This window comes from Gymnoscopelus microlampas, assembly GCF_963454915.1.
Source record: "Gymnoscopelus microlampas genome assembly, chromosome: 1".
NCBI lineage: Eukaryota > Metazoa > Chordata > Actinopteri > Myctophiformes > Myctophidae > Gymnoscopelus > Gymnoscopelus microlampas.
In genome coordinates, this window is record NC_139962.1 from 48,269,386 (window position 1) to 48,294,863 (window position 25,478).

Genomic DNA, 25,478 nt, shown 5'->3' on the forward strand with positions numbered 1-25,478 from the left:
CTAGTGCTGTTTTGTTGTGAATGCTGGGCTACCACCAATGGTGCGATACACACGGGATTATGGGCGGAATAAATCTACTTTCAGGTGAAGCGGTTTGTAGGTTGAAATACGTGCTCAGACTACGCAGACTTTCCTTTGTCCAGAAATGAGCAGATATGTGTACACTACAGTATACTGTACGGGTATCTGTTTTGCGTGTGTGTGTGTGTGTGTGTGTGTGTGTGTGTGTGTGTGTGTGTGTGTGTGTGTGTGTGTGTGTGTGTGTGTGTGCGTGCGTGCGTGCGTGCGTGCGTGCGTGCGTGCGTGCGTGCGTGCGTGCGTGCGTGCGTGCGTGCGTGCGTGCGTGCGTGCGTGCGTGCGTGCGTGCGTGCGTGCATTCACATGCACACACAAATCAATGATATGGATGGGCAACCATATTTATGAATACATACTGTCTGTCTAACCCCTTTCTCTCCCTCTCCTCTCCTCTCCCTCCTGCTGCTGCCCCACCCCACTTTAGAGTGACTGCTAAGTATATTAGTACCCTCACAGGAACATCAGGATTGACAAAGCAATTCTGATAGTATCCTGTGGGTTTGGAAAACTAATGCAACACCACGGTTGTGTTGTCACAATTTGCTCACACCGGGGAGAACACTCTCTAAGCAATCACTTACATGTTACTTCGGTAACGTATTATACTTGTATCCCATCTTAAAAATTGGTGCGCTCACCACCAACACCAGGACAACTTCTGGTGATTGTAACGGTACCCCTGTGAGACGTCAGCCCAAAGCCATAGCCAGGATTGAACCCGTTGTTACCATCAACTCTACACGGTCCTCCAGAATCAGCAAACAGGTGACCCCAGTAAATAGCTACTGCCTTTAGGGAGTTAGGACTAGTTTATCAGGCAAGTCTAAATTAGCTCAATCCCTATTTTCACCTCCGCCACACTCCTACCATCCCTTGTCAGTTTAGATTCCATATTGCCATATTTATATTCCCCTCATTGCATTTACCATGAAAAGGCAAAACCTTTATTGGTTTATTGGTGTCGTGATCAAAGGTATTTTAATCAACAGTTTATTACATTTACTTTTCATTCAGAGTGATTACACTATGCTTTCAATCATTGATTTATTGCTTTATTTTCATTGCAATGGAGTGAATTATGTTCTAGCGTCTGACCAACTGTACAATTAGTATTTGTTTAACAAAGTGGTTATTAACCTTACATCATTGTCCTGTGCATTAATATTAATGAAACAATTCAACAACTCTGACATTAAAGTAATTATAATCTCGGATCCTTTACATAGTATGATGGTATATTAACCACCTAAATAACATTATTAATACAGTAATATCCCATTCATACGAAAATATAGTATACCAGTAACTGACTGATGAAGTTACACCATTGGCCAGCCAGTTGGCCTAACGATGAACTAGTTAAGTGCCGAGAAATTGTGCCTCCAGGCAGTGAGATCTAGTCTATCCTAATAACCAACCTTTTCTTAGAATGTGATGCCGGGGCCGGTGCTACTTGTGCCATGATTGAGTATGTATCTCTTAAATTGGCATGACTAAACACAAAACCCTGAACATCACTGACTGGTGAGGTTATACCATCCAAGTTACATGGGTTGACTGTTGCCGCTTCCTCTATCTGTCATTTCAGATTAAAAGCTACCCAGCATTTTATACATGGTCCAGCTATATACTGTACAGCACTACTACTTTTTCATCAAACCAATTATGAGTGTGTGTGTGTGAGTGTGAGAGAGAGAGAGAGAGAGAGAGAGAGAGAGAGAGAGAGAGAGAGAGAGAGAGAGAGAGAGAGAGAGAGAGAGAGAGAGAGAGAGAGAGAGAGAGAGATTAGAGAGAGAGACAGACAGACAGACAGACAGACAGACAGACAGACAGACAGACAGACAGACAGACAGACATACAGACAGACAGACTGGCCTCTCTTACATAATAGCATTGTCTATCTCTCCCTCCCTAGCCCTCCCGCCTGGTAGGGTGAAATATAGTTTAATTATTGATGCTTTTGGCAACAGATCTATAATGCATTCTTTCATTTAGCTGAAAGCTTCTTATCCTGGAAGAACAGAGGTCCCCCCCGACCATCTCACCACATACACATACAGAGTACATATAGTTCTACACACACACACAAACACACACACACACACACACACACACACACACACACACACACACACACACACACACACACACACACACACACACACACACACACACACACACACACACACACACACACGCACACGCACACGCACACGCACACATGCATGGACGCACGCACACATATACACACATAATGGAAATGTCTTTGTTGACAACTCACCACAATCTGCAATGAGCCTGTTCTCCATACTTTGCATTATTAGGGAGCTTCTCTATTTAATAAAAGTTCAGTCCCCCCTCATGTATTCTTCCTGCATTATTACTAATGTACAGTTAATAGTTTCTTATAATGTTTATTTATATCCATACTATTACTTTATATTAGTAATGTAATGCAAAATGTGTTACCCTTTTAATACAATGTTAGTTGAATTATTCCTTTTAGTCACAATGTAATGTTAGCTGTATTTTTCTTTTATGCAATACACAAATGCTTATCAAATGTTTTAGGTTAATAACACTCCAGAATTGTTATTGTCACTTCTGTTATTATATTTCATATAAAATAAAACAACACTAATCTTACATTCGTGCACATGTTTAGTTACTGAAAAAGATGTCCTCCTAGACTTTACAAATGTTATTGTACTGAAACAATGAAATTCTGATGGTGAGCGGGGGCTGTGACTCTCAAACGTTTATTTTACAGCCAGCTCGGCGGCCGAGCCCATGACATAAGCACAATCTTGACTGAATTGGGGATAAATTGGCCCAAAACTCCTGTAGTGTGAGCACGGCTCAACTTGGTTGTGATCGGCAAGTGAGCCCAATCAGAACACCCATGCAGCACGTTTTCAAGCCCACCCCAAATGACAAGCAAACAGAGAGGCGTAAAAACGTTAAGGATTTTTTCATAGCCCACCAGCCCACCGATACAGCAGCCCACTGGGATTTATCCTGTTATGCCAGATGGCCAGTACAGCACTGCCCTCCCTCTTGTCCCTCATGATGTCTGTTTCATTACAGCGGGTCTCTGGTTTAATTACAGCATTGTCACCTCCCACCAGAACTCAACATCACACTAATGGATTCTAACATGGTTGATGTCATGTGGTATAACTCTTTCATGTAAACAAGTTGAAATAATCTGACTACATCTGCAACTGTACTACTTAAAGTGCAATCTGGAGTCAATTCCTACAGTATGTGAACGATGTGCAAACCCTATAAAGACCCAGTTGTGGTCGAAACGTTGTCATTGTCAATAAATTATTGTCATGGTAGCTGACACACTATATCTTGTCTTACCCCTTATGTCTAAACTTTTTTGAAAACATTTTAAAATAGTTAAAATAGCCGATCTACAAGCTCACAACGTGTCGATGTAGATCGGCTATTTACACTCTTTTAAAAAAAACACACAAAAAAGATGCGTAAGAAGTTTCGGCATAAGGCATAAGGCAAGATAGGACCAACAGTGTGCAGTGCAGACTTGTTTTTCTTCTCTCTAACTATGTGGATTTACCTTATTTGTTGTAAGAACTGATCTAGTAAACTGCACCTTAAGAACACTGCACCTGCTTATACTTTTTCTTTTATCTTGCGTCATGGTGGCACATTTACGATATGTGGACACCTGTATATCACGCTAATGTTCTAAACATAATGTAGGCCTACATACCTGTGATGTGACAAGTCTATTCTTATTATGATTAATCTAAATGTAAAAATGTATGGTTTTCTGTGTACTATTACCAGAGACCGTATAATATATACAGTAATTCTAGAATGGGAAACTTTAAAAACTAAAGATGGCATCACTGGCAACGTAATACAATGCCGCCATCAAAGCTGGCCAATTGACAAACCTTTGCCAGCTCATCATTAAGACAATCCACAAATCATAGACTAGAGGCTGTGGATGGCTTCTCTTGAAAAGACTACTGCTCCAACTACTACTATAACATGGTTATATCGGGGGCGCCGATAGGCTCCGATGCCTGCCAGCGAGTCCCGGACCCTTGCCTCATGCATATCACTCCCCGACTCTCTCTCTCTGTTTCCTGTCTCTCTTCACTGTGGACTATCAATAAAGGCAGAAAAAGAAAAAAAAACAATAATATCTGTGGTACGTACAGTCTGCTGCTGCAGTAATTGCAACCACTAAAGCGATGACTACCAATGAACCAATGATTTAAAACACATTAAGATTAAGTTACTGCTCTTACACAAGCTAAAATGATACCATCTTCTGTAAGAGGTATCCAGTGTCCTGTATCAGCATAACATGAAATGCATTTTCCCAGCTTCAGCGCTGCAGATGTGTTTCTCCTGGTGAGATTATTTAGCTGCACACAACACAACACAACACACACGCACGCATGTTCTGTATGCACACATACTGTATACACGCACACTCTCTCTCAAACATATCCCTCCCACAGTGAAAGACCGTGGCAGGTTGTCAATGACAGACTATAAGAATGGTCAGGGGAACAGACCTCACAGCATCTCCTGCATCGATCCCGCCCCCACACACACACACACACATATGCACACCCACACATGTGCGCGCACACACACACATAGAAATGGGTGCGTATCTCCATCAGGCTGGGTGGCCTATCTGTGCCACTCGTGGATTGTAGCCGTCAGGTCCCGAGGAAGCTGCGGGATAAATAGCTTTTCTATGACACTTTTGCGGCACTCCCTATGGGCAGAAATGAAATCGCTTTTGGAAATGCACTCTATGTATAGAGGCCCCTCAACATGCAATTCCAGGTTGGGGTTTATTGGTTTTTGCGTTGATGATATACTATGGTGTTTTTTGTAAGACATATTTTACTGTACACATTCACAAACACACCGCATACTGTGTGCATTCACACATTCAGACATAGTGAACAAAAACATACACCCAGATACTTGAAAGAATGAGAAAGTCAACCTCCCCTCTTCACACAGTGTGCTGATTAGCTGCATAAATCTCACCACCTCTGTGTCCTTTGCTCTTATGTTCTGCTGTGCTTCAGGGGGATTGATTGTTGGGAATGAACATGTAGGTGCAACCCCCCCCCCCCCCCCCCCCCCCCCTCCCCACAGTGCATCCAGCATGGCCGGGTGCTCGAGTGGACACAGTTAGGTTTGTAGGTTGATCGGGGCATTATGTTCAACATGGAAGGAAAAACTAGGAAGGAAAACATCTTCCTCCACAGGAGCTACGCCCTCCCAGTGAAACCCTTGTTGTGTGTGTGTGCATATTGGAGGGGTCATCCTCTGCCCCCCTCCTTTCTGGAGTCCCCCAGGGTTCAATATTGGGGCCCATACTCTTTGCACTGTATTTATTTCCCTTAGGATCAATTTTAAGACAGCATGGTATGTCCTACCATTTTTATGCGGATGACTCCCAAATATATTTTCCCATAAAACGAAACAGCACTACCCCTGTGAGTCAGTTACTAAAATGTCTTGCTGATATTAAAGCCTGGATGTCCTTAAATTTTTTAAACTTAAATGAAAACAAAACAGAAATTATTATCTTTAGACCCAGTGCTGCAACAAATCCCTCCGATTTAGACCTGGGCCCTCTAGTACCTTACCTGAAACCCACTGTAACCAACTTAGGCGTAAAAATGGACAGCGACTTTTTAATGGACAAGCAAATAAATTCGGTTTTAAAATCAGCTTTCTTCCAACTTAGGATTTTATCAAAGGTTAAGCCTTTTTTATCGTTAGTTGATTTTGAAAAAGTTATTCATGCTTTTATCACCACCCGCCTTGACTACTGCAATGCACTTTATTTGGGGGTTAGCCAGAGTGGCCTCCAAAGATTACAGCTGGTGCAAAATGCTGCTGCGCGCCTTCTGACAGGCACTAGAAGGCGTGACCACATCACCCCTGTTCTCTCCACACTCCATTGGCTCCCTGTGCGTTTTAGGATTACTTTTAAGATTTTATTGTTTGTTTTTAAATCTCTTCATGGGTTAGCTCCATCATACATCTCTGACCTTCTTAAACCTTATGTCCCCACACGATCTTTGAGATCAGCAGATCAATTACTACTTGTGGTCCCTAGATCCAAATTGGTTCATAGGGGGGATCGAGCCTTCTCCGTAGCTGCCCCGAAGCTCTGGAATCAACTTCCCCTCTACATCAAACAGGCTCCCTCTCTTTCTGTTTTTAAAACACGTCTTAAAACACTCTTTTATTCTCAAGCTTTTAATCCGGAGTGATTTTTTCCCTTTTTTTTTTTACGTGATATTTTAACCCTTTATGCTTATTTTTTTTTGTTTCTTAATGCTGTATTATGACTATGAGTTATTGTGATTACTGTGTTTTTATTGTTTGTTCATTTTTTGTGAAGCACTTTGGTCAACTCTGTTGTTTTAAATGTGCTCTATAAATAAATTGGATTGGATTGGATTGGATTGGGACATGTACAGGTTCTCAACCATGGGCCGTTTTTTTTACATCAAATGATGTAAAAAAAAAAAACTGAAAAAGAAAATGAAAGCCCAAAATTAGAGCCCACTTCAAAATCTTAGCATGGCAGCCTTTCCACTGCTGTGTTACCGTAGTAAGTGATCATATGGATGGGCCGCGACCACTTTCAAGATTTTCAAGTGGGCTCTGATCCAGAAAAGGTTGAGAACTACTGGTCTACAGCACTGCAGGGGTCAGCAGAGACAGGGACTATACACATGGGCAGAATTGAGAATTAGCATAATACTAAATAGGAGAAAGATTTAGAAAAATGAAAAAAGGGAGGAAAAGAAGGAAAAACACAAGAGTCTGTGTTAATATAGTGTGTGTGCGTGCGTGCGTGCGTGCGTGCGTGCGTGCGTGCGTGCGTGCGTGCGTGCGTGCGTGCGTGCAAGCGACCCGTGTGTGTACATGAGATAGGTGACTCATGGCAAATGAACGATGCAGAGTCCAGAGGGACAAAAAGATTAGATCACAGCTTTTTCCAGCACCATTCAGTCTCCCTACAGAATAAAACTGAAGGTCAACCGTGTATGTCAAGCATTTATTTTCTCCAAGTTAAAGTTTCCTTTACAGCATTGAAACAATTGCTGTACAATATTGCAAAAATGATTGAGGTAAAAGTAGGGTAAGTGATATTTTTGTGGTAAAATAAGTGTTAAATAGCGTTATATACTGATAGTACTTGGAACTGGAACACCGTCAAATTTAAGCGGGTACTCTTTTCTCATTGGCTGAAAATTGGCAACCCACCTGAAAAAAAATAATCTTCTGTTTACTAAACTTCTGAACTGGAGAGACAGGGAGACCCCTGTTACCGATAATACCGAACAAACACTCTTTATCAATGATAACTATCAGATTATAGAGCTTTATTTTAACCAAAAAGTATCACTTACCCTACCTTTAATTTCTCTGCATGTATACAGTACATGGATGCACTAACGTGAAACTAATCAGTCCAGATCAGTGACTTATAGCGGAAATGTGTATTGTAGTAACTGATATAGATGTTTTGCTGATAGACTATTTGCCAGAGACAGAGCCTGTCGTTTCTGATGAGTGCTCCATGTAATTGTGAGTAATTGGGCCTTAAAGTGGTCTGAGATTATTTTCCCACAAACTCGTATACATGAACACGTCCCTCAGGGTCTGAATGAGTGTGTGTGTGTGTGTGTGTGTGTGTGTGTGTGTGTGTGTGTGTGTGTGTGTGTGTGTGTGAGTGTGCATGCGTGCAGTGTTTGCTTTTGTGCTATTATAGAAACAGGTCCCTCCAGATATGGAGAGATTCTGCCACCAGATGCCACAATACTTGATGAAAATACGATTATTGACTGGATAACTGGATTGCACCTGCTGTGCACAGTAAGTCACAATAGAAATGCAATAGACGACAACAATCGCAATAGAAATGTACTATCATGAGTATCACCGACCAGCCTCTGCTTTACATACAGTATAACACCCTGGTATAGCACAAAGTACAAATACAACAACAACCATCACAGCTGCCATATTCTAGCAAAATTATACATATTTTTTTGTTACAGTATCTTTTATGACAGTCACTCTAATGCAGAGGTTCCCAAACTTATTTGGGAACTTTTCCCAAACTAGTGAACATAGCCGATCTACAAGCTCACAACACGCCGCGATGCGATGTGTTGTGAGCTTGTAGTATTGCCATTTTCACTACTTCTTAAAAGTATTTATTCCCCTCTAATTAATGGATCATGTTTTTTATGGAATTCTGTTGAAAAACGTTTGAATTTGTTTATAATAATTCAAAACAATGTAGAAAAAAATAAATAAAGGGGTATTTTCTCGCGACCCATAAACATTGGTCTGCGACCCACATATGGGTCCCGACCCACTGTTTGGGAAACAGCGCTCTAATGCATATAATATGCTAACATCATCTTGAGAAACACTTGTAAGTTGACACTATGTCATTTTTGTTGTCCAACGTGTGACTCAAGATTTTGTAGCTTTGAAAGATGCAACGGAAGTATGGAGCAAGTGGTTAAATGGATTATTGTATGTTACGTAATTCTTTGTTGAATAGTCTAACTCTGCTGATTTGGGATTCACAGTATACATTTATTTGACACCCTCATCCAGACAGACATATCCAGAATTCAGAGAATAATCCTGGATTCCTAGATCAGTAACACAATCAATACATCAACCAATGCCAAAGAGTGCAAGGTTACTTTAGAGCCATACTGGCCACACGATATTACTGTGATCCAAGAACAATAGCATAGCATTGCTGGGACACAAAGCAGGGACCCTAGCTCTTCTCATTATAGAGACAAACAGCAGAGAAATCACAACCAGCTTTGGAACAAGCTGATCTCTCTGTGATTGCTTCAGAGCAGAACTGATTGGACATGACATTCAGTTCCCACCAGAGCCAAACGGTAACTAATAACAGCCCAGCAATGGCTATAAAATCATAGATTGATGTACCTACAGCAAGCAGCCGTGTTACAGTTAAGATAAAACTCGATGTATTCCACTTGGGAATTGGTGTTGTGTCCAAGTACATACAGCATAATATCTAAATAATGCTAAGCCTCACATTAAATCTATACTTTATAATGTAGTAAGTGATGTTGTATCTTACAGTATACATAAACCATACATGTATATTTAAATAGGGTTAACATGTAGCAGATGTATAATGTACGTGTGTGGCATAACACTGAATATTTTATTAATTGGATTTCAAAGTGCATCATTTAGCAAGAAATGGCTGAATCAGATCTTTCTCAGGACCATACATTGAGAAAGATATGACTGGAGCACACTGATCAATTCATAGCCTTTAATATGCTAAAATGCATTTTAGTGTGCATACCGTATGTGAACGTGGGCCAAACAAAACAACCTCTTAAATCCTAGATTGCCTGACATAAGACTGCAATATGCACACAAAACAGGAAGTATGATTTTGTACGTCATTATGCACAAGCAAACCATTGCTCTCTAAATCTCCCCTCCCCCAAAATGTGGTGATATAGACAACTCGACCAGTGCCACGTAAAGCATATTAGATTCACAATTTAAACACAGTGGAGCTGTTTGGCCCAAATGAAGAACTCAATTCATTCAGCGTAGCGATAGTTGAAGTAGACACGGAAGGCAGGAGGTTTATGCTACGTTCACTCTCCCCGGACCCCCCCCCCGCCCCCATTCATTCGTTAACGAGCTAATTCATACGTACTCCCAAATCAGTATGTTCAACCTCACTTCATTCTCATTCGCTACAACCTCACTCACACACGCCCTCATACCCATAGTGCATCTCAGGCGGTTCATTTAACCAGCCTCTGTTCACTGTTCATTCTAGTATGTGCTTAGCTGTTTCAGTTGGTTGTGCAGGTTTTCAAATTCCCTCCACCTCCCTGGCCTCCTCCCTGTGGCATTTAGTTCATATTGTTAATAGGTTGATTTTGTGGATTGTGGTTCTATGGATTGTACTTTGATATGTGGTAAATTAATTATGCATTGAAGGTTCAATGTTATGTTTATGTAAAACTGTATTTTATGCTCTGGTCTGGGGGTTGTGATTTCAGATCTGTTGTCCTGCTTGCGCAGGTAAACTGTAATATCACATGAGCAGAGTCACACCGGTTCATGCATTTCTCTCACCTTCTGGACCAATTATCCAACAAAACTGATACCTGTTGGGAGTATACTATATGTGTGTGTGTATATGTGTGCTTTATGCCTATGGCCAATTGTGGTAGGTGTCAAAATGTCTATTTTTGAATGAATTGATCAGTGTGCTCTAGTCTTCTTTTTTTCTCCACTGTTTCATCCTATAATTCTACAAAGCTCTGTGCGGTGTACCCAAAATCTCTTCTGCCCGGTTCTCCTCAGTGGCTGGAGCAATTGATCTGCATTTGCACACAGCCATTGACCATTACCATGAGCATGGAACACCGAAGCACGTTTTTCACTTTCCCCAAATGTCAGCTGTTTATTAGCGTTTTTGTGTTCGCTGGTTCCCGGGTTGCCAAATAATATGCGTCAAACAAGCTGGTGTTGCCACATCCGTGAAACAAGCGTGGGTGCTCATATACCCCGATTGGTATGGTCTAGTATTATATAATTTAGATGTCTTAATACTTACAGCTGGCCAACTTGTTACAGTTGTGCCCGTGTCTGAAATACTGGGGGTTTTCCACCACAGGGATGCGGGTCATCCCTATGACGACGGCATCCGCACCTGTTTCCAGGGAACACGGGGTGATGATACCATGGTTGACGTGATGAAGAGGACTGGCAGAGTCTTCTTCACCACTGATCACAGCCACAGGACCTGGAGAGAAGTAGCAGGAAAAGGAAGACAAAGGGGATGATTCGGTCAGCAAGTTAGACAATTCTAACAATTAACATTAAGCACACTAGTAGTCCATACGGTGCACATACAATACCATAACCACACATACCATGGTGTGAAGGACTGTTTTTAATTCATGTTTATTGTTGGAGTATGTATTTGTATGTATCTATGGACCTTGAGTCTGCAATAATCGGGTATGAAATCGGGTATGAAATTCATTCATACCCGATGAAGTGCGCAGGCGAAAGTAGTTGCAAACGTGGGGTTATGCCGCGTCCCGTCGTGCCCCCCCTGCACGGCGTACAATGCCGTCCTATGAGAAATGCAACCCTGGGCATAGCGGTCGGATCTGTGGCTCTGGACAACCACATCTCCATATATACCTACTGTATGTGGGCATATCGGGTTTGTTTATGGTTATGTCTGAGCCATAGTGACATGCCTATACATGGGCATATCGGGTATGCTTATAGTTATGTCTGAGTCATAGTGATGGGCCATGGTCTGTCCGCTGGCCGGCCTTCCCATTAGTCAATTTTAATATAGGATGTGGTCTCTACAAAACCTTTTCAGATGGGGTTCCGCGGCCTAATACATTTGAAGCACTGCTATAGAGTAGGGAAGGATGCTAAATGTTCCCCCTTTCTGCCCAGGAAACAGTTTTTCTCATTTATTCAATATTGCATTCATATTTCAGTGGGCATATTTGCCCTTTGCCCCGTGCACTTCTGATGCCAGCGTGAACTGTATAGGTTTGAGGAGTATTACTACTCTGGCTCACAGCATCACGTCCTTCTTATTCTCTCTCTTTCACATGGGCGTGTACGCGCATGCGCACACGCGCACGCGCACGCACACACACACAGTTTTCCTTCCTTTGATCAGCCACAGTCAAACAGTGTTTGACTGTCAGCCGTGCAGCCTCTCTTGTCATCAGCAGGGTCAAAGTCAACACAGCAAAGCACAACTTCAATCTAAACCGAAAGGAATGGAACAAAATGGAGGAGGAGAGGGAAGGGAGGATGGGAAGAGTTGGAGGAATCAGGGAGAAATAAAAGCCAGAGGGAAGGAAGGAAGGAAGCAAAGACGGAGGAAGAGAGAAAGAGAGGAGGGAAGGAGGGAGAGAAAGAAAGAGGGTGGAAAGGATGGCAGGAAGAAAGGGGCAGAGCTGGAATCGATATGAGGGAGTTAATAAAGGAATAAAGGAATGTGAAGGAAGATGTGTGTTAAGGGCACTGAAGTGTGTGTGTGTGTGTGTGTGTGTGTGTGTGTGTGTGTGTGTGTGTGTGTGTGTGTGTGTGTGTGTGTGTGTGTGTGTGTGTGTGTGTGTGTGTGTGTGTGTGTGTGTGTGGAATTAAGAAATAATGGGTTTTGCTACAGCTGGGCACTACCAGTGGGGAAGTAGATCCTGACACCAACCAAGAAACACACTGATGTATTTATTTATTGATTCAATAAGTGCATGAGTAAATAAGGGCCTATTTGAAGCTAGGAAAACAGTGCTGTGTATAGGGCTGTGTTCATTCCAACCAAAACACGTATGTCTGACTCTCATCCTGGCTGACAGTGTGTTCATTAGTGCAATCCAATCAACTGATGAAATGATTAGTTAGAATGAAGACCTCCACATTTCAACTTTCAAGTTTTTTCGTAAATGAATGCCCGACTTCATCACTCAAGCGTGTCGCACAAAAGTGGTGAAAATAGCAGATCTGCAAGCTCACAACTACACTCTGTGAGCTTGTACATCAGCTATTTTTACTATTGTAAAATGTTTTAAAAAATAATTATAAAAAAGGAACGGTTTTGGACGTAAGAGATTTCCACCCGACAGCAATGATATATTCAGACCTCCATGGGACATCATTGGGTCACCAATTTTATGTAATGTTATGTTACACTAATTTATTATCTATAAGAAAATGTTTCACTCTCCTATTGTATTCTTTGACATTATCTGGAAGTTACAGATTGCCCTGATGTGTGGACTTAAATGTGGGATCTTGCCAAAGTAGGATACAAAAAACAACACTAAGAAGCATAAAGACCCAATACTCCTGCCAATTTATCCAGTTCTGATTGCAACCAGTGGTGGGTGTACCGTTGAACACACTCAGCCAGTCACTATTATTAAGATGTTTCAGGAGTACGCCACAAAATGCAGACAAACAGAGCCAGGGCAAGTTCAAACAATGACTTAATTAATTAAACAAACAACAGGCTGCTGAGTGCATCTTTCATTCCAACCAAACGCTACAGCCCCCCACTCTCCCCCCACCCCTGCTGGCAGCTAGGATGTTCATTAGTGAAATCAACTGTTGTAATGATGAGCTGGAATGAAAACCTGAATACACTCAGACCTCTGTGGGACATCAGTGGGGCACCAGTGCATCCTACATCAAACAAGAATATTTATTGGATATATAAAAATCTGGAAATAAAATTCACTGGAAATAAAATTCACTCACCACTTACAGTTATGACGCAGTAAAGGATATTACAAAGTCAAACTACAGTAGGCAAACCTAGTTCAGCTGGACCTTCGATTCGGTTATTGTAACAGTTATTGTCTCCGCCAGGCCGATAGGCATGGCGAGAGAGTATGTTTTACCCCCTGTCCGTCCGTGTGTCCGTCCGTCCGTCCGTGTGTCCGTCCTGTCCGTCCGTTAGCAGCTAATCTCTGGCACCGTTGGCCCGGTCGCTGTGAAACTGTGCACGCACACTCCCTGGATGCCAATTCAGAACCTCTGGTCCAAATTTTTCAGATTGGCCTGTTATAGCGCCACCAGGAGGCCGATATGTGCAAAACACATTTATTGATACTACTCCTACAGATTTTGTCCAAACATCACACAAATCGGTACACAGTATCTCTATAGTCATGTGATCAACACGGAACAAAATGCCTCAAATAATGAACGCAGTGTCCGATTCACATTGGCCTATTATAGCGCCACCAGGAGGCCACAATAACGTACCTGACCTGGCGGAGACCTGTGCTTCGAGAAGCACTTTTTCTAGTTTGAGATGTATTGCCATTATAAGTGGCAGTGTTGAGGTATGGTGAGCAAGCAGACAGTGTGTGTGTGCACGGGGCACACAGTGTGGGCCACTGTGATGTGTCTGCCACCCTAGTCTGGGAGTCTGGGCGTCGGAGCTTGGACAGCAAGGGCGCGGCCACTGCGTTGTGATTCAAATCAACAGCCAATGAAGAAAAGGGGGCGGGATCCACATGCAGTGGGTGTTGCATCTAAATAGAATCGACGGGAAGCAATTTCCCCTTGAGAAATTGCGCCCGCCATTGTTGTGTAGTACTGTTTGCCTCTCGTCTGACTTTTTAGACGAGTTGCACAGCCTCAGACCGGTAAGAGGCGCTTCCGCTCAGATTCTGAGCGTAAATTACATCCCGCCCACAAATACCAGGGCTCTGGCCCAGAAGTTCCTCGCCAGAGCTGGCGAAAACTTCTGGGATTACTGCCACCCCAACCAGTGTGGACTCACGTGGGGTCTTGCCAAAGATTGAAAAAAAAGCAGCAATACAGGGGCCATGGAATGCAACAGGAAATGTGGAAAATGTAATATATCCAACAAGCCATAGAAACAGAATGGATTGAACTTGAGAGAAAGGAGCCTGTACATTTAACAAATTATTATTCGAAACAGCTGAGCAGAGTGCTGAGGGATTGTGGATATTGTATCTCTCTGTATTGTGTTGCTTGTAATGCAGATTTCAAACGTGTGTCAAAAATGCAGTTTTCATGACAAAGGTTTGCAAATGTTTGTACTTCATCTTGACAACACAGATGGATTATGTCATTCTAATTAGGCTTTTGCATTTTATCACCATAGCGACAATGTGGTTAGTCGGCTTCATATTCCGACAGTGGATGTTGGGGGTGCCCTTCTACCACGGTAAGAAGTTAACTTTAAGCCTAAAATATAAAATAACCTACGTAGCACTGCCATTTTGTTTTCACATGCTAATATTAAAGGTCATTGTGCTGTTTATAATTATCATAATAACAAATACCGTAAATTATTCCAACAGGGGAAACTACTTTTCAGCTTGACCGCTTGACAGCTTGTAATCTGACAAATTGGCAGAATAAAAAAATTGGTAGCTCTAGAAAGGAGCAAAACATTATACACAAATCTTTAATAGTCCACATTAATGCAACTGTAATTGTGAATAGATGTGTATAACAATAATGTTGGAGTATGTATTTGTATGTATCTATGGACCTTGAGTCTGCAAGTTGTATGACCTTGAGTTGCATGTATCTATGGACCTTGAGCTCAATTTACATCTATTATTTTGTGAATTGGTGTAGGCTAATATGGCTGGAAATGTTGAGCCACTCAGCTACACAAATTTGAGTTTCACACTGTTTTCTGGCAATAAGGTCCGGCTGCAGCCTGGAGCACTGATAAAATGAAGGCGCACTTAAAAGTGATGTAGATCTAAAGACATTTGGATAATTGAGATTTTGAAATGGTGTTTCTGTTCATAACAATTAGAAATTATTACAATTACGTTTCCGTTTTCTTTTTAGTTTTCCAAGAAAAACATTGTTTGTTTCCAGTTTTCATTTCCATTGCTCAAACGGGTTCGGATCCCTGACTAGTCATCATTTTGTGTCTTGCGGAATAAATATTATTGGTGCACTGTCAACCAGCCAGGCATAATTAATCATGTTAAAATATAGCCGGCCGACTTGGCGACTTCCCTCTTATTTGTGATCTAATCTCTGTTCTGTTCTGGTGGCAGGAAGTTGAGTCATTCTTTCAAAAATGGGAATTTGTTTATCTTGCCAATGCCAACTATGGAATGAATGACTTTCCTGCTCGACTTTAGTCTTCTACTTGGTGCAATTACCTAAATGTGTGTGGGGACTGGAGGAATTAATTGGCATAATGACAAAAAATGGGGAGAAAAGGGGGAAAAAAATGATTGCCTACTTTAAATTTAGGGGGGGAAAAGAAAGAAATGTATATATATAATTTGTATGAGTGCTCTTAAAAACATCTATTTTATTTATTTAGTAGAAACATCCAGTCATCATGTGTAATAATTAACATCTAGAAATTTAAAGGAACACCTAAATCTAAAAGGAAGCGTGTCGTGTGTGTATTGTGGCATGAGGGTTTTGTCAGAAACATACTTTTCACAGCACTGCTGTACAGGCTGTCACTCACATTCAGTAGAAACTGACAGGAAATGTTGTACTGAAAACGAAGGGATGTCTTTATACCACACAACTTGATTCATACTGTACCTTCATTCACTTGAAAAGAAGAAATGGAAAAATAAAACTAGGTCTAAATACAATTGTATTTTATGTTATTCATTATCCTCGCCAGGCCGGAATGGCCAAAGGCGAGGTGAGTCTGTCCGTCTGTGAACAGCTAATCTCGGGCACCACTGGACCGATCGGTGCGACACCTTGCATGCACACTCCCGGGAGGCCAAGAAAGAACCTCCATCCCAGATGTTTCAAATTACTCCTACAGATTTTGTTCAAACTTCACACCAGTACACATGATCTCTATAGTCATGTGATCAAGACGTATCTGTCAGATTTCACTCCATTCTGATTGGCTACTGTTAGCTTCCAAACTTTGCGGGAGTGGCCCGTTTTGCACAAAATGCCACAAATCATAAGCGTCCGATTGAAATGCCACCCTGAATTTCAAATCGGTCTCATGGTGACGCTATAACAGGCCAATTCTAGTTTTGGCCTAAAACTCTAGGACCGTGGGTCATACAATCGAAATTATTTCCCCCCTGGATTCCTTGGATGATTACATAACCACCTAAATAGGCCACAGTCATTTTCACATGGCAAGATTTTCCTCCTTGTTTTGTTTTTATATTATTTTTGCAAAACACTGTTTGCTACTACTCTTACAGATTTTGTAAAAAAAACTCTACCACGTTGGTACACCTTATCTTGTAGTCATGTGATCAAAATGTACTGATCAGATTTTTCAGATTCCATTGCAATTTACAGCAATTGGCTTTCAAAGTTTACAGGAGGGGCCCGTTTTGCACAAAATGCCACAAGCACCACTGAAATGATTGGCGTGAGACTTTGCACACACTCCAATCTTATCTAGCATTGCATTGGCCCCTAATTATAATTTTCTTGGTCATACCACCTACAACACAGACACATGTTATATGCTCTTTTCCAGCAACACACTCACACACTCATACAGTTATACACACTACAATCACGGTCTTATACTGTCGTTGAATAATTGGCTACATGACATTTATATTACTTAATTATGAAGATAATCAGATCTGTTGTTATTGTTGTTACAGGGAAATGCAGCCAAGGGCAAATGTTAACAATGATGCTATTTATTCTAAATGATGTATTTGTTTAAAATAACTCATTGCTTCTTTTCTCTTAAGTGAACCATAATGAGCGTTAAACACTTTTATTTTTATTACACAGAATCTTAAATCTGAAAAAGAAAGAGGAAACTAGACGCGTCGCAATTCCGGGGAAATTGCAGAGTGTGGTTGCGCCGACGCGGGTCGCGGGTCGCGGCCACCGGGACTCGAGGAATACGCCGGGAGGAATACCGTCGGAGGCTGCGCCAATTACATCGTCACGTCTCTCATGAGATCGCTTGCGTTTCATTTTGAGAGGATGGATCCACCCCAAAATAATGTTTTTGCATCAAACGGTTATATTTTGCGCATTTGTGGCGCCCCTATGGGTCAAAGTGGAAATGCTTTTGGGAATTTGTTGAGTTGGGCCCAGAGATCATGTGTACCGATTTGTGTGAAATTTGGGCAAAATATGTGGGAGGACGAGCTAAAAGTGTATTTGGAAGAAAATTCAAAATGGCGGAAAATCTATCCAGACGCAAATGGGCGTGGCCTATATGGAAAGTTGCGTAATGACCCAAGGAATCCAGGGAAAAAGAAATTTTGATTTTACGACCTACGGTTCAAGAGTTATAGGCCAAAAGGTAAAGGGGGCTGTTATAGCGCCACCATGTGGCCGACTGGTGTGATTATTTTCTTAATAATTTTTCAAAAAACTATTAACCTCCCCTCCAAGTTTTGTAACTGTAGCCTTTACGGTTTCCGAGAAAAAAATACTTGAATGGGAGTTTTTGCAATTCCCATTAAAGTGGATGGGGAAATTTAATGCACTAATAAATCAATATCAAAAAATCTATCCTGACGCAAATGGGCGTGGCCTATATGGGGAGATGCGTCGTGACCCAAGGAATCCAGGTGAAAAGAAATTTTGATTTTAGGACCTACGGTTCAAGAGTTACGGGCCAAAACGTAAAGGGGGCTGTTATAGCGCCACCATGAGGCCGAATGGTGTGATATTTTTTTCAATAATTTGGGACTTAATTATAAATTATCCCTCCAAATCTGATAACTCTAGCTGTTAAGGATTCTGAGAAAAAAATACTTGAATTTGAGTTTTTTGACTTTTACATTAAAGTGGATGGGGAAATTTAATGCACTAATAAATTAATATCAATTAAACTATTCAACCAATCTCTTAGCCCTATACACGCACACGATTCCCGATTTAGACGGTGATTTTGACATATGGCATGACATTGGGGAATAAAAACTGTGGGAGAAATAGCGGTTTGAAATAAAGTTAATCTATAAATAAAGAAAGCTATAGAGTACTATAGTCTGGTTGCCCTGTTGGGCAACCACACTAAAAAAGGAAACTACTGATATAATCCCCAGAGATAACAACACTCCTAGTCTACACTCCATGGGAGATGGAGGTTCTTATATGTATAATGACGCAGTGAAGGAGGGTACTCGTTGGACTTCTGAACATTCTGAACATTGCATTGTGAGTCCTGAGAAAGACCCAGAAAGAGTGTTTATTCTGTGAACTGAAGATAGTTTGAGTTCACTCAGCACACCAAATCACGTCACATCACCAAAAGATAGAAATTTCTCTGGGAGCAAACGTCTCTTTTTTAAGATTAACTTAGATTTTTAGTAGAAAAGAAAAATGTGGGTAAAATGCTACCTTCCTATTTCCTTTTCACAATTTCAATCACAGTGATACTATCGTCTAGACCAGAGAAAGTTGACAGAGCAACTTTTAAAGCAGCACTCTGGGTCACTCTCGGCTATACACAATCACACCTACATTAAAGTATCACTTGTACAACCACAGTCATCTACAGCTACTGTGAAGTTTCCAGCACAAGCCTAGTTGTTCACTGGGAGCTAACCAGTACAAACACCATTTCCTACGCTGGCCAATGAACAGCTCCCAAGTCGTAACTGGGTCATTGATACAGCACACATCAACACAAGGAGAGGATGGAGTTCCTCACTCGCTCAGAGTTTCTCAGATGCTTAGAGATTAAAACCAGAGACTTTCCAGTCAAAGGCGATTTTTCTAACATCTAATCTGCCTCCTTCCATCTCTAAAGCTGTGGTAAGAGGACACAGAACCTTTTGTGCTCTGATGTGATTCTGCAGTTTGAAGGTGCATTTGCTAATTCAGCCCAAAACCAATTGATCACCTTGACATTTACCTCATCTGTTTATCAGAGTTTAGAGGTCAGACTAATTTATTCTGCAGAGAGGCAGCGGGACAAATAGAGACATAGAAAGAGAGACAGAGAGAGGCAGAAAGACATAGCATACAGACAGAACAGATGACGGAGCAGTGAGACAGTGAAACAAGCAGACTTGCATACAGATGGCCGTGAGATACAAACAGACAGAGAGACAGAGGCAAAGAGACAAAGAGAGGGCCTTCATCTCCTGTGGAGTTAAACTGATGTATTTCATTAAGAGATTGTCAGAGTGCTTTGACCAGGGAGCCCCTCTGAGAGCCTAGGGCTTTGATGATGAATTACCCACAGCATATGGTTATTATGGATTACATTATACTGAACCATATATCACATGCAGCGTGAATACAGGGCAATATAGCACTGCACTACAAAGACAAAGAACAGCACAAGCATCGCTGGTCTAGTAAAATGGATAGTGCATCGACTGGAGTGATGAATTAAGAGAGCACATTAATATTAGGATTATTGCTAGATATATCACAAACCCATAGGATATAATACAGTGAAACTACTACTGCTACTGATTCAGGTGTACGTGAATGAGAACGTCTGAACACACACACACACACACACACACACACACACACACACACACACACACACACACACACACACACACACACACACACACACACACACACACACACACACACACACAGAGAGAGAGAGAGCGTCACTGATCGTCAGTCAGTGATCGTCAGTCAGTGATGCTTTCATTTCTTTAAAGCAGTTGTTAATGATGCTTGGGATAATCATTTTATGATTTGTAAATATTTTATTTTACAAACTTACTAACTATTTAGTATTTCCATGCACGCGTGCAGATCAAAAGACAAACATGGGAAAATCCCAGCAAAGCTGCTGCCTGTCACAATGAATGAGGGAAGACAAGAGCAGCCGATGGTAAAGCCACAGGTAGTAATTGGCTCTCTCAGTGCCCTGCTCTCTCTGATGCACTATTAACACACTGCCTTACATTACACTATGTGTACTGTACATCTGTTTGACTGCAACTTTCCACATCGGAAAGGTGCAACACAAACACATTGATTATCATTATTATCGTTCTTCAAAATAATTACATTAATTAACAATAATGATGTTTAATAGTAGTAATATTAGTAGCAGAAGTGGTATTACCTTTATTTTAAAGAATTAATACAGTAAAATGGTTCTACTGATAACCGTGGCAGTGACGAGGGCTGCACAACTTTTCACTACATGTAGAAATCTTAAACGTCACTCATTTCTTATAGAATGCAAAAACAGATCTCAGCTCTCTGTCTCTCCTACACTGTCTTCCTCTCAGCTTTCCTGCTGTTTGTCTCTCCTACACTGTCTCCCTCTCAGCTTTCCTGCTGTCTGTCTCTCCTACACTGTCTCCCTCTCAGCTTCCCTGCTGTCTGTCTCTCCTACACTGTCTCCCTCTCAGCTTTCCTGCTGTCTGTCTCTCCTACACTGTCTCTCTCTCAGCATTCCGACTGTCTGTCTCTCCTGCACTGTCTCCCTCTCAGCTTCCCTGCTGTCTGTCTCTCCTACACTGTCTTTCTCTCAGCTTTCTAAACTGCCTGTCTAAATTAAAGAAGAAATACAAAGGGCAGTTGATTGCCCACTGGCCTTTTAATCAACAAGACAAGCAAGTCAATGGCAAACACACACTAAACTCATTAGGAACAAAACAAACTATTATTCCTCACAGCTGAACAGTCTGAATACACCCAGAACGTGTATTACATTTTATTATCTGGTGACTTTCTAATTCTTTCAACATTTCTTGGTTCTTTCTGATTCTTTCCTTCCTACTTGCTTATTGGTGTTTCTCCCATTCATCATCCCTTCCTTCCGAGTTACTTCTTTTCTCTCTTCCCCAATTCCTTGTTCAGTCAGACACTTTCATCGGGATTAACCATTTATTGCACTGATATTGCATTCAGTTTGGCGGTGTGACTCTGCTCCTGTGATAATACAGATGATCTGCGCAAACATGACACAGAATCTGAGATCACAAACCCCCCAGAAGCAGAGCCCAAGATCCAGAGTTACTGTAAATGATCATAACATTGAATCCTTCAAGGGTTTAAGTTAAGATACATATAACATCAATAATCCACAGAATCATACATTTAACACAGTGAAGAAATAAAATGTCACAGGGAGGAGGCTGGGGAGGTGCAGTAAGTATGATCACTGACAGGGTGCAGGAACGGTGCTGTGATCAATGCTGAGCATATAGAATGAAGAGGGAACAGTGTTCTGCTTAAGAAAGACCGCCTAGAATGAACCATTAGGATTGAGAGAGTATTGTGGTAGCTTGTTAGGAATGAGAATGAATGGAGATTGAGTGAGCTGGAGAACAGTGTGACTGCCGTGCATGCTCGTCACCATGCTCGTTTTGTATGACCCTAAAACCTTATTTCCTTTCATCCTCCCTAGATCTACAGTACCTACCTCCATTGTTCATTGTTTTCTCACATATTGTTTTCTCTCATAGTTCTATGCTTCCTTCCATCGTTGCCAGAAATTATTTCCTGTTGTCCTTCCTTCCTTCCTTCCTTCCTTCCTTCCTTCCTTCCTTCCTTCCTTCCTTCCTTCCTTCCTTCCTTCCTTCCTTCCTTCCTTCCTTCCTTCCTTCCTTCCTTCCTTCCTTCCTTCCTTCCTTCCTTCCTTCCTTCCTTCCTTCCTCCCTCCCTCCCTTTACCCTGTTGAGTTCCTTCCTTCCTCCCTAGTTAGCCATGAGGAACTGTGACAAACACTAAGCTGCCATGACAGTCAATATTTATGGTCCCTGTGTGAATATAGGCTGTGGAGAATTTATAGTTGCCACACAAAACGTCTGCTGTGCATTCTCTGCACTGCAGCGTAAGGCACAGTGAGGGGTAGGGCAGTGAGAGAGGAGGGACAGAAAAAAAGGTTGTAAATCGTTCATGTTGACTAACGTACTGTATGCACTCTTAAAATCAAGCGTCTATCTTACTGATTGTCTCTCATCCCATATGCCACATTACCTTATTGAATTCTTCTCCATTCATTTACATTACCAGTACTGCTACTCTAGGAGCAGCTCTTATGAACAGGAATGTACAGGTGCTGTTATGTGGCCACTGTGAGATGAATACATGTTGGAGACTCTGCTTCTGTATGTTGAATCAGAATGAATCAGAATCAGAATCAGGTTTATTGTCACATCACAGGTTTACAAGGTAAAAAAGTGGGTGAAATTTGTTTTTGTACATCATTCCCATCGCAACGTTAAAGTGGGGAGAGAGAGAAGAAGAGGGGTAGGGGGGCAAGTGGGAAGGAGATCAAACAAGAGAACAATAGAAGCCAAAAAAAACAATGTTGTCAATATGAACAGGAATATATACTGGAGACTCTGCTCTATTGTCAATATGATCTGGAATATATACTGAAGACTCTGCTATGTTATCAATATGAACTGGAATATATACTGAAGACTCTGCTATGTTGTCAATATGAACTGGAATATATACCGGAGACTCTGCTATGTTGTCAATATAAACTGGAATTTATACTAGAACTGGTGAACTGTCCTCTGACCATTGACTGGCTGACTGGGGCGCCGAAAAAGAGATTCAAGGACTCTCTCAGGAAATCCCTCCGTGCCTGCAACATCAATGAGCAGCAGTGGTCTGCACTCGCCTCAAACCGTGAGACCTGGGCAAAATACCATCCAGCAAGCTGTTTCCTCCTTCAAGAGTAACCATCAGACCGATATTGAAGAGAAGAGGAAAATAAGGAAGAACCGTAATGCAGCACTAACATTTCCCTGCAGCCGCTGTGGCCGAGTCTGCCTGTCCCGAATCGGCCTCATCAGTCACCAGCAAGCCTGCAGCAGACGTGGGCGTCCACCTTCCTAGATCTTCGTTCGCCAAGCCAAGCCATGATATAGTAGAGGCGCTGTTATGTTGTCCTTGTGTTTTGTATCGTTTATTTTCAGTTTAACGGGTCAAAGATGTGACACATTTTGGCGGTTACGAGAACAAACCCCTGACGGTCATGTACAGTTCTGTACAGTACAGTCACCCTCCCTAAATGCTCTCACCACAACTTCCACTTATGTACCCATAAGCAAGGCACATCACCTCAAGCTGCTCCAGTAGTACCGCTCCGCTACCAAAAGTTGTTGTAGCCTGTAGTTGTGCTGGGCAGCTCCCATGTGTGAATGTGTGTAACGAAGTGAGTGTTAAGTGTTACTCTCAACTACTTCCACCCTGGTGTCTCTAATTTTGTCATTATGGGTGAAAAAAAATATATATATATCAACATAAAAAATATCAAAATAAAAATACTGAACACAAGATTATATCGGAGCTCCTAGCAGAAGTTCAGGAGCAGGACCACACCTCCAATCATGTCACTTCCGTCCACATATTAGTGCTCACCTAACCCTATATTGCCCCCATCTTCGATATCGCATTCTGCACCCCTCCCTCCCACCCACCCTGCTACTCTCCATATAACTTCTTCTCTCTACTCTCTTGTCCCTCGCCCTCACATTCGTTTTGTTTGGTTCGTTCATTTCATTGTCTCCGCCTGGCTGGACGGCTCGGTCGAAGGCCAGAGACTATGTATTCGCCCCTGTCCGTCTGTCAGTGTGTGTGTGTGTGTGTGTGTGTGTGTGTGTGTGTGTGTGTGTGTGTGTGTGTGTGTGTGCGCGCAGCTCCAGCACTGGATCGATCGGCATGAAACATTGCACGGACACTCCCGGGAGGAGTGTCCGTGCACCATTTAGCATTTTCTTCCTTTTTTTACTACAACTCCTACATATTTTGTCCAAAACTCACACCAATCGGTACACATTATCTCTGGGGTCATGTGATCAAGATGGTCAGCGATTTCTCAGATTCCATTCCAAATGCCAACGACTGCCTTTCATATTTCACAGGCCTGGGTAGGCAACCTGGCCTGGCGGAGACCTGTGCTCAGAGGAGTGCACGTTTCTAGTTTGTTTTTATTTCCTTCAATAGAATCCTTAGATGGAGTTTGATTGGTGATGTTTTCTTTGATAGTGAAATAGAGCTTATAGATTGGCTATATGGGGCTTAAAGGGATACTTCACTTTCAAAACATTTTGGGGTTATTTTATCGTCTACTCAGGCCTTTGAGCCCCCGGAAAGTTTTTAAGTTACTTGATTCAGTATTTAGATATTTGATATTCATTTTATCAGACACGCCCCCTTTCTATACAAACCCATTGTAACTTCAAACTTTTAACCATGTTAGATTCATCAGAAACACCCGTCCTTGGTTCTGGTGACTGATATTGTCCTTCTAATACGTGAGGTGACCGTGTTTTTTCAATAACTTTTTTCATTTTTATATATTTTTTTTAATTAAAAAAATACAATAAAAAATGTATACAATAAATGAAAACATTTATCAAAAAAACATGTCCCCCTCACTTATTGGGAGGGCAGTATGAGTCATCAGAACCAAGGACGGGTGTTTTGAATCTATGAAATCGATGAATCTATCATGGTTAAAATGGAGTTTGAAGTTACAATGGGTTTGTATAGGAAGGGGGCGTGTCTGATAAAATGAATATCAAATATCTAAATACTGAATCAAGCAACAAAAATTCTGGGGGGCTCACAAAAGCCAGAGCAGATGATAAATTGACCCAATTTAAAAAAAAAGTGAAATATCCCTTTAAATGGTTATGGTTATTCGATGAATACAGGTGGAATGAAGGAACACCTGCTGCGACTTCCATCTTGAAGGAGAACTTATTACCATGAAGGACACTGAGGATTTCCTTACATCCTAAACAACCACAGCAACAGCATTCTATCATTATCTGCTCGGAATCTTTAACGACAAATTGAAAAGGCTGAAGTGGATCCACAGACTGTGTGAAAGATGTCTGAAGCCTGTTGTGTTGCACTCC

The 25,478-nt window shown here is 41.7% G+C and overlaps 1 protein-coding gene across 1 annotated transcript in view; it reads right to left on the bottom strand.

Annotated features, from left to right (window-relative positions):
• ntrk3b (neurotrophic tyrosine kinase, receptor, type 3b) overlaps positions 1-25,478 on the bottom strand; it is a gene marked incomplete at both ends in the record, with an annotated part of 250,628 nt that overhangs the window by 38,045 nt on the left and 187,105 nt on the right. The window contains one exon of the mRNA XM_084052140.1: positions 10,763-10,951. Within this exon, the coding sequence (XP_083908266.1) occupies positions 10,763-10,951 (189 nt within the window). The remainder of the gene's footprint in view (positions 1-10,762; positions 10,952-25,478) is intronic.